We start from the raw sequence: 15,247 nt of genomic DNA on the forward strand, positions 1-15,247 counted from the left end.
GAATTTCTGCAGATGATACACAGTTTATTCCATTTTCATCCACAGTTTTGCATGCTTTCCCAGAAGTTGCTATTTATATTTTAGAAGTTAAACAGTGGATGCCTGCAAATAGACTACTGGAATTGTCAAGATTTGTTCACAATGATGTTCCAGCATCTGTACAAGTAGATGAATGAACCATTACAGTTTTGAAACAGTTCTGCAATCCAGGTGTCATTTTAACTTAGCCTCTTCCATTTTTACCACAAGTTAAGTCCACTGTTAAGAACTTCTTTTATAAATTATGTATATTACGAGGCTGAAACCTTTTTTAGAAGCAGATGATTTTGTCGGTTCTTCAGGTACTGGTTTTAACCAGTATGGATTACTGTAATGCTTTATATTGGTTTACTTGCTTCCACTATTGGCACATTACAGGTACATGTCTTAAATATCATATATCATTAGTATTGTTTTCTTTGCATTGGTTTATAAAGTTTTGTGGAGTAAGAGCTATCTCAGACAGCATCAATGTTAAAATTTTACATACCTTTACATACATTATGATCTGCTACTCAAGTGGTATTAGAGGTTCTGTCAGCTTCTTTTCTGCTATATGAGATTTGAGAGTGGACCTTCATGTTAGCAGGCCCTGTTTAGTGGAATGCTTTGCCATGAGCTTAAAAGTGAGTCTTTCTGAAGTCCTTTTGTAAAAGGCTTTTTGTTTTTACAAGCATATGGATGCAATTAGCGAGTTATACTTTTTGCTCTCTGGTGATATGATTTTATCTTATTTCTACTGACTGTGACCTGGCATTTGTGGGCATCTGGGTTTTATGTACCAATTATAGTTGTATTGTTTTTTTTTAATTAAAATTTCTATTTATTGCATGTTTTTAAATCTCTCCTTATGTTTATATTTTTATGAATTTAGTTTATAAACTGTCTAGAATCATGGGTAGGTGGGATATAAATATTATAAATAAATGATGAATTCTTTTTGTTTGCAATAATAGTGTGCTAATATTTAATTTGTGGAGCTGGGAGGGAGCCCCTAGACATTTATTATTTTATTTATTATTTTTTATATACAGACATTCGATCTGAGATATCATATCAGTTTACATTCAGGTACTGTAGGTATTTCTCTAAGTTTTGTACCTGAGGCATTGGAGGGTAAAGTGACTTGCCCAAGCTCACAAGGAGCGACAGCGGGACTCAAACCCACTGCTCGAACCACTAGGCTATTCCTCCTCCCACCAGACATGTGCCTGCTATGCCCATTGCATAATCCGGCACAGGTATCAGTATTAATCTTCCTCCTGTCTCACAGCAAAGTTGCCTAAGCCTTAGGGCCAGCCTAAAAAAACTACATTTTAACTTACAATATGTTAGCTTGAATTACTACTGTTAGTGAGGTAATTGTCCATAAAAAGATTAGTTGCTTTGATTTTTTTCATGAGCCAATTACCAGTTTTGATACAGGATGAGTCAACTGCTCTCCTATGGGGATGAGAGAAATCTGTATGTAATGGATAAAGTCAATGGATGATTTAAAACCAAAATGCCACATCTCTCACAGAGCCTGTATTTTTTTATGCCTCTTGGGTTAGAAAAACCACACAAAGCTACAGGGAAATAAATTTGACAGTATGACTTATTGCTGGTTCTTTCCCATCTTCCTGTTCATGATCCCTTCTTTCTTGAAGCCCTGAAAGCATCTCTTGGCTTTAGCTTGTTCCATATTTTGTTACTCATCTGTTTCATTGCTCAATACCTTTTCATTGCTGTGGCACGACATTTGTGGTGTATTCAAAGTTTCATGAGTCCTCATCTAACTATTCCACTGAATCTAATGGCCTGTCCATAGCTAGGTTTAACCTGTGCTCTTTTCACCAAGTCTAAGAGTGGAATCTGGGAGTAAATATTTTCCAAAAGTGGAAAGGGAGTACCCCATTGGTTTGACAAAAATAAAATTAGTTAATAGAAAATCAATTGAATAAGGAATTCTTTTTTTTGTTTAAGGCTAATGGGCCGCTTAGATCTTTGCAAGAGAATGTCCAGCATACTGTAAGGAAAGATTACTGATGTTTCTATTTGGATGAAAGTTTTGTTTTATACTTTTCACATAATGCAACTTGTGTATAATATTTAAATATTTTACAATGAAAACATGTTTTATGGCACTTATGTACTGGTTTTTTTTTTTCCCAGAGCTGAGTACTATGGAAAAGAAGTTGGCAGAGTTCAAATGTAATACAAATGAAGCAATTAATCTGAAATTAGGTAAGTTATGTGATGACAAAGGAAGTTGCAAATCATTTTAGTAATATTCTTAGAATGTCAATGGTTGTTTTTATTTATCATATTTTTCACATGTAGAAATGCAAAATGAGAGTTAAAGCACTGATGTTATGATGCAATGCTGAAATTGTATGTAAATGGAAAATGTTTGCCTAATTCTTGCCGTGGTGGTGAGTGATTGAATAAAAGAAATGGTAAAGAAGAGAATATTGAAGCCAAAATTTTGTTTAGAGCACAGATTGCTGAAAAGTTTTTAGGTTTGTATGGTATCCTGCAGGCAGCTATCTGCAGAGCAAAAGAGCACCCTGTGAGTGCCAGTGGGAATTTTGGAAAAGTTAATTTTTTTTTGTAGTTTGTGCTTTTTTTTTTTTTTTTTTTTTTTTTTAAGTTCCAGGTGTTTTGGCTTGAAAAACAATGTGCCAATGAATGAGTAACTTTAAAAAAACAAACCCCCAAACAAAAAATACCCCACAAACTTGTACACTGGTATGCTGTGGCACAGTTCTGGCTGTGCATTCAATCTGAAAAGATTTTCAGGGATGATTAGAAGGCATTCCCAAAGCTTCTGCTACTTCCATGAGCAACACATTTTGTGCTGTGTCGCTGATTGGTAGGCAGGCATGGATTCAAGAACCTAATGCAGTTTCATATCTTATCACATGATCAAAGGATGCACAGACTTTGATTTCATACACTCTGTGTGTGTGTGTGTGTGTGTGTGTGTGTGTGTGTGTGTGTGTATATATATATATATATATATATATATATATATATATATATATATTTATTTATTTATTTATTTAAGGTTTTTCTATACCGAATTTCTTGATGCAGATCAAATCAACTCGGTTTACATCGAACAATAGTTTTAACATTAACATAGCCAATAAACATATTACAAGAGGCAGGAGGTGGCAGAGTCAAAAGTTACATTATAACAAGGGCGAGCAACTGGGGATTAGGAAAAAGAAGGGGGAAAACAAGAGTATACAACAATCGGAGATTTTATACAGGGGGTGAGGGTGGCTAGAATAGCCAATCTCTAAGGATACTTCTAAAAAATTAAGACATCTATGTGATTTAATGAGTGATTATGTGAAGGGTAACGACAAACAGTACATTAAAAGTTCAGTGCTGTAAAATTTGGTCTAGGCGCACGGAAAGGCTTGGCCGAACAACCATGTTTTGAGTTTCTTTTTAAAGGTTTGGAGGCAGGTTTCCTGTCGGAGGTCAGAGGGCAATGTATTCCAAATGGAGGGGCCCGCTGTCGAAGATGCCCGCTCTCTGAAGTTTAATCTGTGTACCATTTTATTCATATATATATATATATATATATATATATATATATATATTTCATACACTGTGTATGTGTGTGTATATGTATGTGTGTATGTGTATGTATGTATATATATATGTGTATATATATATAATATGACATTTTTCCAAGTCTCATTTTCACTGACCATTGAATATTTATAAGTATACAAAGTGTGCAGATGTCATAAAACTGCCCCATTTCTCACATTTTAGGTAAAAGTTTGCATGTGATTATACGTGGCAAGTATGGGCTGACAATTTAATTTGTTTAAAATTATTGATCAAATGGTGGCGGTATGGTGATCAACTGAGACCAAAGCTTAAAGTTTATTAGATTGAGGTTGTTATATCCCGGCCTCCCCAAAGAGATCAGTATTTTGCCACTGTAAAACAAGAATTGGGCAGGCATTATAAGGACTGCTGTTACTGCCTTTTATTTTGTTTCTAGATATGTGATCATCTCTTAACCATTCAGAAGTACCATTACAAATCAAAGATTTTATAAACCACATGCACACACTCTCCTGAGGAAATGCCACTAAAATTGATAATATGCTTTGGCCTTAAATATTTATATTTGGTTAAATATTTATATCTATTAATAAGTTGCTGAAAATTGTTGATGTGAAATGTCATTGGCTGCTGTTTAATTTCTATGTCTACTGATGAGATTTTAAAATCCTCATGATGAAAGTAGATAGTTAATAGCAATCTGCTTTTTTACTGTTGCTATACCTTTAATTTATGCATCCCATACAAGGAACAACTATGAAATCAACAACTTTTGTCATTATTTTTCTTGTTTTGTTCATTTTTAATAGGCAAAAATTCACATATTGGAATTTTTGATTTCTTATATTGATTGGGTACCCTGTAGGTTGTGTGCTGTACATTGGATCAACATAAGAATTATCCAAAGATGAGACTTCAAGACCCATACTGCCTTCAGGATCAATAAAGCTACTAGACTTCTGACTTAGATTGATACTCTACTAGGCCTAGACAGTGTTAAAGATGTTAGTAAGCCTTGATAGGACATATATAAATGGTTCATTTCTGTGAACCTTGTATCATTATGAGGTATAAATCGGGCCTCAGATGGGCTTGAAAATCTTGCAGTCTAGGTAGGCAGTAATATTTAACAAGAAACACAATTGTATTAAAATATAAAAACATTGGGAAGTTAAAGATCATGAGATGCTGTCAGATAGGAGGAGGAACTGTAGTCTACAGAAATAATCAAGGACTACTACTGGAGCTGAATTTGAATTTCATTATCGGGAAGCATTGCTATGGTGACGAGAAATATGCAAAATGAGCTACATGTCAACAAGCAATGAATGAGCAACATGTCAACAAGCAATGAATGAGCAACATCATTTATGTAGGAAAAAAACAAAACAAAACTGAAAACCACAAACATGAGAGCTCATGCAAAAATAATCACTCCTCCTGTAGGTTTAAAAAGAATCCTACATTTTCAGTGTTCATTTATTCAGGTGTTAAATTTTTACTCATCAGGCATAAATTGAAAAATGTATTTAAATTTATTATGGAACAGTTGAGCCTGAATGCAGTATGATTTGATGCACATTGCACTAAAACCCTGTTTGGTGGACTGCAAACTTGTTTCTGGTTAAATAAATGATCAGTACCTTTTTTTCTAATTAACATTGCTTACCATCCTTAAATGGCAATCATTTTTCTTTGTTGACAAGTCGGGCTGAATTTGCCATGATTTGTGAGTCACGTCCTCTGACAGCGCCGAACGAACTTATCTCACTAGCTCAGTAAAACTTTATTACCAAGCATGCGCAGGAGTTCCTGCATGTGCACTGCCTTGTGAGCTTCAGTCTTTTTTTGTCCAGGCTTCCTCATGGACATGTACCCTTTTCTTTCTGACTTGTGTGTGTGTGTGTGTTTTTGTTTTTTTTTTCAGTTCCTGAAGTTCTTTCTTTATTTAACTCATTGCAAGAGTTGACTAGCTGCCATTGAAAGTCCTCAAACATTTTTCATTGCTATCCAAAAAAAAAAGAATAATCCTTGATTTCACAGGATGACTGGCTCTAAGAAGGCTTCATCCAGTGGATTCAAGGACTGTCTATGGCTGTAAGATGTCCATCTCTGATGGTCACAATATCTGTTGCAGATGCATTGACCCTGATCACAATTTAGCCAACTGCTATGACTGTGGCCACATGACACCAAGATTCCAAAGAAACAGGGCCTGGAAGATTGAGGAATTTCATAAGTCTTTATTGGAAATGGTGTTGCTTCTGGGTATAGACTGACCACAGGGGTTCTTCAGGGTTCAGCCCTATCAACAATGCTCTTCAATATTAAACTTACCCGACTTTGCAAGTGATTCTTTGGTTTAGACATCTATGCAGATGATATTAAGTTTTTCATGTGGTCAAATACCTATCAGTGGTTAAACAATGGTTGTTCCATAATAAGTTTTTATTAAATATCAATAAAATGGAGCTGGTAATCCTGAGTAATCTCTGTGGTCAACCCACCTATTGAACTTACATTTGATGGATGTAAAATTCATATTAGTCCTCAGGAACTTAACTTAGGCATTACTCTTGAAGCTAACTTGTCCATGCAGCTCCATATACATATACATAGTGTGACTAGAGCTGCTAACTTTAAATTGAGACTGTTAAGGTGGTTAAAGCCATTTTTGTCATCTTACGGTTTCCAGACTATTCTACAGGTTCTCATCTTGACATGCTATGACTACTGTAATTCCTTCTATCTTAGTCTCCGTGCATAAATCACTTCAAATTTGTTCAAAATTCAGCAGCACAAATATCACATTTACGCTTACATGAAACTGCAGAACCTATCAATTCTGAAAATAAATAATAAAAGTGTGTAATAGGCTGTTGGCAAGTTTTTATTATTTTTGTTATGTTTTTTTTTTTTAATATTTTATGTTTTGAATGTATCGTTTTTAAATTATGCATGTTGATCTGTAAAATATTTACTGCTATGGCATAAGAGATTCACCAATTCCAATAAAGATACAGGGATAATATTTACATGGCTGCATCAACAAATTAAAGCCTCTGGTAGAGTTTCCCAACAGGGAGTAGAAAGGCTATCCGCAGACTCGTCTGGATGCAAAAGAGTGTGAGCGTTATCTCCTCTGGTCAGTGTACGAATACCACAGCTAGATCTTCTGTTGCATCAGTTGGAGCACTTTGGGTGGCCTAGCTGAAGACCAGCAACATTCATGAGGACATTTGTGAAAAATTAGTTAACATCCAATGTTTGAGTGACAATCTCCTTAGGGACGAAGTCAGAGAAACCATCATCCAAATCAAGGGGCAGCCTGAGACCATTCAGTCTTTATTGACAGGGGTCAAGCAACCATTGTCCTCTAGACAACCTTACTTCACGTATAAGCGTTCCTTCTCCAGAGGCATCCCTTCTACCAGTCTCAATGGTATCTCGTCTAACGTTCGTTTCTTCAACAGTGAATTGTGGCACGAAAACATCCACGAGAGATGTCAATGTAAAGTGCCACAGCAGACTGGTCCAAATTTTTGACGAGTCTTGATTCTCAGACCTTAGCACCTCTGGTAGGGGGGGGGGGCACATTAACCTGTTCTTTTAAGGCATAGAAAATCAGGGACCATTGGTTCCTCAAAATTCTGGAGTCTGCATAATGTTTGTGCTTCTCACGTTTCTCTCTGAAGACTGTTTAGCCTTCAATTTGAATCTATCTCCCTTGACCAAGCTCTGTCTCAGGATGGATTCCCTTCTCAGCCAGCAGATGATAGAACCTGTCATACCCACACATACTTCTTTAAAATGGCTTGATACTGATCTTTTTGTTAATCACATATTTTTACCTCATGCTTTATATATATATATTTTTTACATTTTTATATAGTACGTTTTCCTGATGATCTGGAAGATGAGAATACAACGTTTCATCCAGAGTACACTCACCAGCTGTTCGGAGATGAGTGAGTACTGCAGCAAAATATAGGATAGAGAGAACTGAATGTACAAAAAAGCACATATATGTATATATTTTACTTTTGCTCTTATTTTTAATGGTTTTCCTTTGTTCTTTTGAAACATAAATTGAGCGATGTTCTGTTTTATAAAATATGCATGTGACTTCTAGCACGTAGATATTCTGCTAGTTTAGGGAGCAATAAGACAAATTTGCCTGGTCCTTGATTATCAATCTATACATCTAAATTATAATGCATGGTAACTCATGCAAAATCCAGTAGGAATTTTGTTTGCATTCTCAACTGAAGGAAGCTGGTATGAAATTTGGCTATCTGTGTTCAAGGGAAACCCTTCTCTATGTCAAAAAAAAAGTTCTGTAATGTAATGGAGTTAGATAAATGGTTCTGGTAAGAATATTTTCCCATTTTGTTTTGCTAGAAGTTTATTCTTTGATTCGAATTTGTTTTCCTCATTTTATTTAGTACATTTCTGCATATGCTATGGTTGTTGCATAGAAAACATGCTTCTTTTTCAGGACTCTTTCAGCATAGCTATTATGCCACCCTGGACAAAAACTGTCAGCTAAGTAATGGTATAGCTTGTATGTTGCCAACAGATCATATTCGTAAAAGTATGTATTAACATTGTAAATCGCTTTGGGCAAATTATTTTTTCAAATACTTCAATGGTTCAAGCACTTCTTGAATAAAACATTTTGTAAAATTCTTTGGGATATCCATCCGGTCCTGGACTTTTCCCACTGGGTAATCGCTGCATTGCTGTCTGTATTTCTAACATAGGCTGGCAGTACCTATAACTATCTCATTGTCTATCCTTCAGTTTAGGCAACTGCACCCTGCCCAGGCATCCCATAATTTCCTCGTCTCTCACTTGATTATCCGCTGAGTATAACTGAGCATAAAAGGAGCAAAACTTCTAATTGTTACTCTCTTAAGGAGATTAGTCTCGTCTCCTTTTCTGATCTTTGTTATTAATGTCTTTTGAACTCTGCGTCTTAATAAACAGGCCAACATGGCCCCTGTTTTGTTACTAGGTTCATATATCCTTTGACCTCTCAACATCCTCTAATTGTAGGCCCTTGAGATCTGCGCAAAATTTCTCCAATGCTCTGTAAATCCTGTGCGACCCCCGTACGTTTATGTGCACTTTCTAACTGATCTATTTTCTAGCGATTTGCTCCCTCCTCTTCCTCTCTCTCTCTTAGTATGCGAGGCATAGTTAATAATCTTACCTCTCCATATGGTTTTTAAAGTCTCCCAAAGAACAGGAGAATAAGCACCACTATTGTGTATCTCAAAGAATTTCTTGGTCGCATCACGTATCATGCTCACAATAGCTTTTTCTCTAAGCAGCAAAGTGTTAAGTCTCCAACTGCGACCATGGTGTAATATGCAAAGGAAGAAGAATAAGACAGTGATCTGAGATAAAACTAGGCAAGAAGTCAATACGACTATATGTCTTATGTCGTGGAGAGTAGTGTGTGTAATCTCTTCATGATGGGTTTTGGGATCTCCAGACATCTACCAATCCCAGGCGCTGCATCTTAAATTTAAGAGAGTCAGCTAGACCTACAGCTTGGCCTTTCGAGGTTCTGTCAAGTTGCACATCCAAACATTCCAGTTACCACCCAGCACAACAGGGGGGATTAAAAAAAGATTCCACTTTCTCCAGGACCCATTCATAAAAGCTGGCTGAGAAACATTAGGGCCATACACACAAGCTAGTACAAAATTCAACCCAAAGAGCGAGCATTACTAGCCTCCGCTCTGGATCTTGATACATCTTATCTATTTCAGAGGGAGGGATTTGTGCAATAAAATGCAGACGCCCCTGTTTTAAGAATTATATGAAGCATATTCCACGCTCCCTAGCCAATCCCAGACCAGTTTGTTGTGCTCCTTAGCAGTGAGATAAATTGCCCTTTTACAGGAAACTTGTTTCCCCTTCTTCTTATGCTATCCCAAAATTGTATCCTTTTACTGAGTTCCCAATGCCCTGTGCATTAAGAGAAACATTATTAATTGGAAGATTAGCCATGTTCCCACATCAATTCACCAAGGAAAAGTATCACGCACAAGGAAAAAGAAATAAAAAGGAATATTCCCACATATGCACAGTCCACAAACCTTGTGACTGTAACATATGTCCAGCTTTTAATAGGTCAAAACCACAAAAACAGATCCCAACTAAACCCCCAGCACATCCCCCAGGTTAAACATCCAAATAGTAACCAAAAAGGACAGCAACCCCACAATTAGTGTCCCCAGGTCCAGGGGAGTACTAGCCCCACCCTCCACACCCTAACCAGAAGCAAAAAAACAGGTGGAGGAATACCCAGGGCCCCTTGAGCTCCGGTAAAACTCACCCCCAACCCTCCCACTCCACCCAATCTCCATAGGTATCAATATGAGTCCAAACAGCCTGCTCGTAAGCAAATCCATGTTTCCTGCTGTGTGTATAGTGAAGTCACTGGAGCGCCATTGCAATCATCAAGCATTCTGAAAAAACACCCATGACAGCCTCCCTAGGCCTCTGTACTCAATCTTCTACAGTGGAACTATTCACCCACAAGGAGCCAATATTCGGATCTTTCTCTCCTCTCCATAGTAACATACATATCTGTGAAACACATGACAGGAAGAACCAGTTTACAGATAAACCCATCCCCTATCCCCCCCCCCCCTCCCCCAGGTGCCTTGACCCAGGCCCTGCCCTTTGCCCTGTAGGATCATATTTCTCATATGACGACATTGGGTGAAATAAAATAAAAAGTCGTCCTTTTCATACTGACTTTGATTTAATTCCCGAGGAGATGCTAGTGTTTTTCAAGTTTTGAAAGATCCTCCTACCTAGCTTTCTCCTCCCTTATGAAGCTAGTAAAACTGGGGTGCCTCGGCAATGATCCTCATCAGCATTCTGCTCAGGCGTGACATGGATATATGTGGAACCTAATTGTACTATGAACAGCAGGAGTGGATGTTGAAAGCAAAGTTATTTAAGTAAAAATCAGGAGCATAGCTATTAAGAGATGTGTACTTATTCCAAAAGAGTGCAAAAAATTGAAACACTATGTATTCTGACAAAGAAAGAAAGACCTAGAAATGAAATACTGATCAGTATTGTAGCTTTAATAGGCAGGTCTCCTAATGTTAATATGAACCCTTTCACCAGCAGACATAACTGTGTTGAATTGCATGTTTTTTTACTTTCCTTTCAGCGAGATTGCCTTTGGTTATAAAGGACTGCAGATCTTTCTGTATTACACTGCTGGCAACCTCTCACCACTTTTCCGGATTCGGTACACATCTAAAGTTGATGAGAAGTTTGACTGTGTGGAGGTAAAGTTATAATCACATTTTGTACTGATAAGGCCAGAGATATGAATCAGTTTAAATCGGTGAAGTGGAACCTCTGCATAAGAAATATTCAGATTTTATAAATAAATTTTGTGTGTGTATATAAATACACACACACACACACACACACACACTCTGTGGGGGACACTCCATGAAGTTAGCAAGTAGCTCATTTAAAACAAATTGAAGAAAATTCTTTTTCACTAAGCGCATAGTTAAGCTCTAGAATTCATTGCCAGAGGATATGGTTATGGCAATTAGTGTAACTGGGTTTAAAAAAGGTTTGGATAAGTTTCTAGAGGAAAAATCCATAAACTGCTGTTAATTAATAAGCAATGATAGCTTGAGATCTATTTAATGTTTTGATACTTGCCACAGGTACTTGTGACTTGGATTGGTCACTGTCAGAAATAGGATGCTGGGCTTGATGGACCCTTGGTCTGGTCCAGTATGGCATATCTTATGTGTGAGTTGGTGGCATAGACACATACATATACAGACACACATGCTTGTATGCATACATACATATATTTATATAGAAAAAAATATACTGCCATCATTTTGTGAAATTTATTTTGTATATGTGGAAAACAAATCTTAAATACTGGGAAAAATTCTTGGAAAAAGCAGGTGCTTTGAGTACAGTATTTCGATGATCACTTCAGATTACACTAAATCTTGACTTTATCCTGCTAATGATAATGTAAAAGGGTCACAAAAGTGTCCCTTACTATTGACTTCATTTTCCCCACAGACAGTGGTAGATGAGGTTGAAGGAAGTAAGAGTTTAGTGGTGTGTTATGCTCTCCAGTATGAGGTGTCTATCTGAAATGAGTGATTTAAAACCCATGAGCCTGGCTGGCATGATTCCTTCCTTGTCTCCTATCTTGAGAAAATGCTGGTGGACCTAAGGGTGGAGTTCTTAGGCCCTTAGAATCAGAGGAATTTCTTTTGAAGACTAAGAGTGGACTTATGAGATATTTCAAGGAACCATAGAAGAGTCTCAAAGAAGAGGTGAGTTAGTCCTCATCTGACAGATATTTCTTCAGTGTTTTGGAGAAAGAGAATGTTTTTTTTATGGGAAGTCAGAGGGAAGACTGCCTTGCATAGAGGTGATTACATACAGCTGCTGTGTAGGACAGTGTTCTCAGTCTTTTTTTCTGTCAGGACACACCTGACATGATTCTTACATGTGTGACACAGTCCTGTGACAGTCATGTGTTCAAAGGTAAACATATATTCTGCATCCACAGGAAACACCCCCATACACACACACAAACACTGACCCCCAACAATGGGTGCAGGGCAGAACTAGGATGTTCCCCATATAATTCACCATACAAAAAAAGATATTTCTGGTGTCAGCTCAGTAATAGCAACACAAACTCTCCTTATCAGGCGCAATATCCCTACTTATGAAAATATAGCAGTTCACCGCCAATGCATGTCCTGTTGAGAAAGTACAAGTATGACTGATACAAATGCCTACATGCTAGTAAAATACCTTACCTCAGTCACACACACAGAAGCGACATTCACCATGTACACCATACAAGACCACAGATTACAAATATAGAGACAGAAACTGGAATGGAAACCCCAAAAAGCCACTCTGCATGCAGTGCAAAACGGGAGAAATGGAAAAATAAATATAGCACCTAACATAGTCCCAGGATCTGTAATAATGCACACAAACTAATCAGCAGAAAGTTACACCTGCATTATGGATCGCACTCAAACAGTAACAACCCTGGGCAGACTGGATGGGCCGTTTGGTCTTCTTCTGCTGTCATTTCTATGTTTCTATGTTTCTAACTTTGAAAAGGCAACTCTACAAATATTTAACCAGGCCCTAAACACCAATACACCTCCTATAAGGAAAACAGAACAAGCCAAGCTACTATAAATCCCTATACAGAAACTACAAGCTTGCAAAATACTCTTACCTGGGTCACATATGCAGAACACAAACAGACCCTCACCAAATACAGAATAAAGTGACCATAAAGTTGATGTTTTTGTTTTTCCATTGTTGCACTGCATACACTCATTCTGGCTTCTTGCTATTTCCAGTTCAATTTTTGCCTGCACATTTATCTTTATACATTCCTCAAGAAATATAAAATAATAATTCTAAAACTATAATAAATAGAATAAATGTTTCAAAACAACTGATAGAATAACATCCAATCATTAAAAACTTATAAAAATTATTAGAAATTCTCCAAACTGCAGACACATCACAATATACCAATAATTAAAATGGCTGTCAAGCAAGAAAAATAAATTTAAAAAGCCACCTTTCTCCTAGGACAAGCAGGATGGTAGTCATCACACATGGGTGACATCATAAGATGGAGCCTGGCATGGAAAACTTCTGTCACAATTTCTAGAACTTTGACTGGCACACTGAGCATGCTCAGCATGCCCTAATCCACAGGTCCACGTGGGGTGCTTCTTCAGTCTTTTTTTTTTCCGCAGAGCTGTCATCTCGCGGTCTTGGAGCTTGAGCTCTTTTGTTGGAAAACTAATCTATTTTTTGCCTTGTTTCTGCGCCAGATCCCTCTCTGTTCCACCTGTCCTTAGTCTTGTGGTATGGTAAGTTCTTGTTCGTGGTTGATTCCCCATAGCAGTGTCCTTCAGGATCCACAGGGCATTGTCTGTTCATCAGCCTCAGGGTTTTCATCGGTGCTTCCAGTGCCCTCAGACTATGTCGATTACGGATCCACACGATGTGTGCATCCTCTGCCTGGGGGCACCCACGACATTCGGGGGTGCCACCTCTGTGACCAGATGACCCCCAGGGGCTGGCGGGCCTGCCTTGACAAGATGGATAAGCTGTTCGGCCCTAAGAGGTCCAAGCCTTCGACATCGGCGTTGGTGTTATCCACACTGAAGGATCAGGGGGAACCAATGGGCATCGATCCTCACCTGCCCTCTGTGACCCCGGAGGACCCAGGTGGTTGGGGGATCGAGCCTCTTCAGTCTCTTCTAGGTCGGGAATGTCTGGATCTTCACCTTTTACCTCGGCTCTGAAGAAAGACCGGACCGAGCACCGTGGGAAGTTGAGAAAGCATCGTCATCAGTCACCAGCGCATGGAGCAGGGCTTGCGATGGTACCGGCTCTTGCGCGTTGCCCCCAAAGTGTCCCTGAGGCGAGGAGGTTACACCTTCCATCAATGTCTGTGCTATGGGGCGGTCCCCACTTATTCCGGTGCTGGGTACTGACCTCCCTCGAGGCTGCGAAGAGGATCGTGCCACCCTTTCTCCAGCGCAGCCGGTTCTGGCATCTGCAACCTTCGAGTAGCTAGAGTGCAGCGTGCAGTTAGAGGTGGATCGAGTCTATGCTGCTGCCGCCCCCGATGGCCGCAGCCTCCCTGCTGGAAACGCTGTTGGAGCACCTCGATGTTCTTCTTGGCGTCCTCCCTACTTAGCTGGCTCCGGTGCCCCAGAGGCTTTCAGTGCCTCGTGGGGCACTGTTGCTCCTTCAACCTGATGCCATCCTCGTTCATCGCTCCTTGGATGAGAGAGGCCCTTTGAGGCTGGTGCCGCTGCCGTGCCTTTCCGTTTCTCAGCCGGCCCTACCGGGTTTGCCCGCGGGTCCATTGGTGCTGTTGGTGCCTGCGATGCCTAGACCTCAGGGCATTCCTGGGCCTTTGTCCCCGGTTCAGTTTAGTGAGGACAATGCCCCTTATGACCCCTGATATGATGACACCTCAGATTCCTTGGAGAATTCCAAGGGCCTTCCCTTGGACTTGTCTGCCCCAGAGAAACGGCGGAGGTCCCCACCCGAGGACTTAACCTTTGCAAGTTTTGTCTGGGCCTTGTCAGAAGCCATTCCGTTCCAGCTGCTGATGGAGGACAACGCTAGGTACAAGATGCTAGAGGTCCTCCAGTTTATGGCTACTCCGAAAGAGGTCGCGGTCATTCCATTTCATGACATCTTCAAGGAGCTCAGGATTTGGGAGTACCACTTCATGGTTCTGTCTGTAAATAGGAAGGCAGGTGGGGTATACCTGGGCCAGCATACCACCGGGTTTGAAGAGCATTAGCTCCCCCACCAATCGGTGGTGGTTGAGTCAGTACTGAAAAAGGCCACGCGCTCCTGGACCCATGCCTCAGCTCTTCCGGGGAGGGAACACAGGGCGCTGGATGCACTAGGTAGGAAGGTCTTTCAGAGCACCATGCTGATAGCCTGAATAGCCTCCTATTAGCTCTATATGACTCAGTACTCTCAAAACAGGTTCAGAAGGTGGCCGACTGTCTGCTCCAACAGCAGCAGGACGATCTATTGG

At 39.4% G+C, this 15,247-nt stretch overlaps 1 protein-coding gene across 2 annotated transcripts in view; it reads left to right on the forward strand.

Moving 5' to 3' along the window:
* HAT1 (histone acetyltransferase 1) overlaps positions 1-15,247 on the forward strand; it is a 195,627-nt gene that overhangs the window by 51,004 nt on the left and 129,376 nt on the right. For both annotated transcript variants that reach the window (XM_029605787.1, XM_029605788.1), the window contains exons 2-4: positions 2,194-2,265; positions 7,505-7,580; positions 10,814-10,934. In XM_029605787.1, coding sequence (XP_029461647.1) covers positions 2,194-2,265; positions 7,505-7,580; positions 10,814-10,934 — 269 coding nt within the window. The remainder of the gene's footprint in view (positions 1-2,193; positions 2,266-7,504; positions 7,581-10,813; positions 10,935-15,247) is intronic.

Source organism: Rhinatrema bivittatum, chromosome 6, assembly GCF_901001135.1.
Source record: "Rhinatrema bivittatum chromosome 6, aRhiBiv1.1, whole genome shotgun sequence".
Taxonomy (NCBI): Eukaryota; Metazoa; Chordata; class Amphibia; order Gymnophiona; family Rhinatrematidae; genus Rhinatrema; species Rhinatrema bivittatum.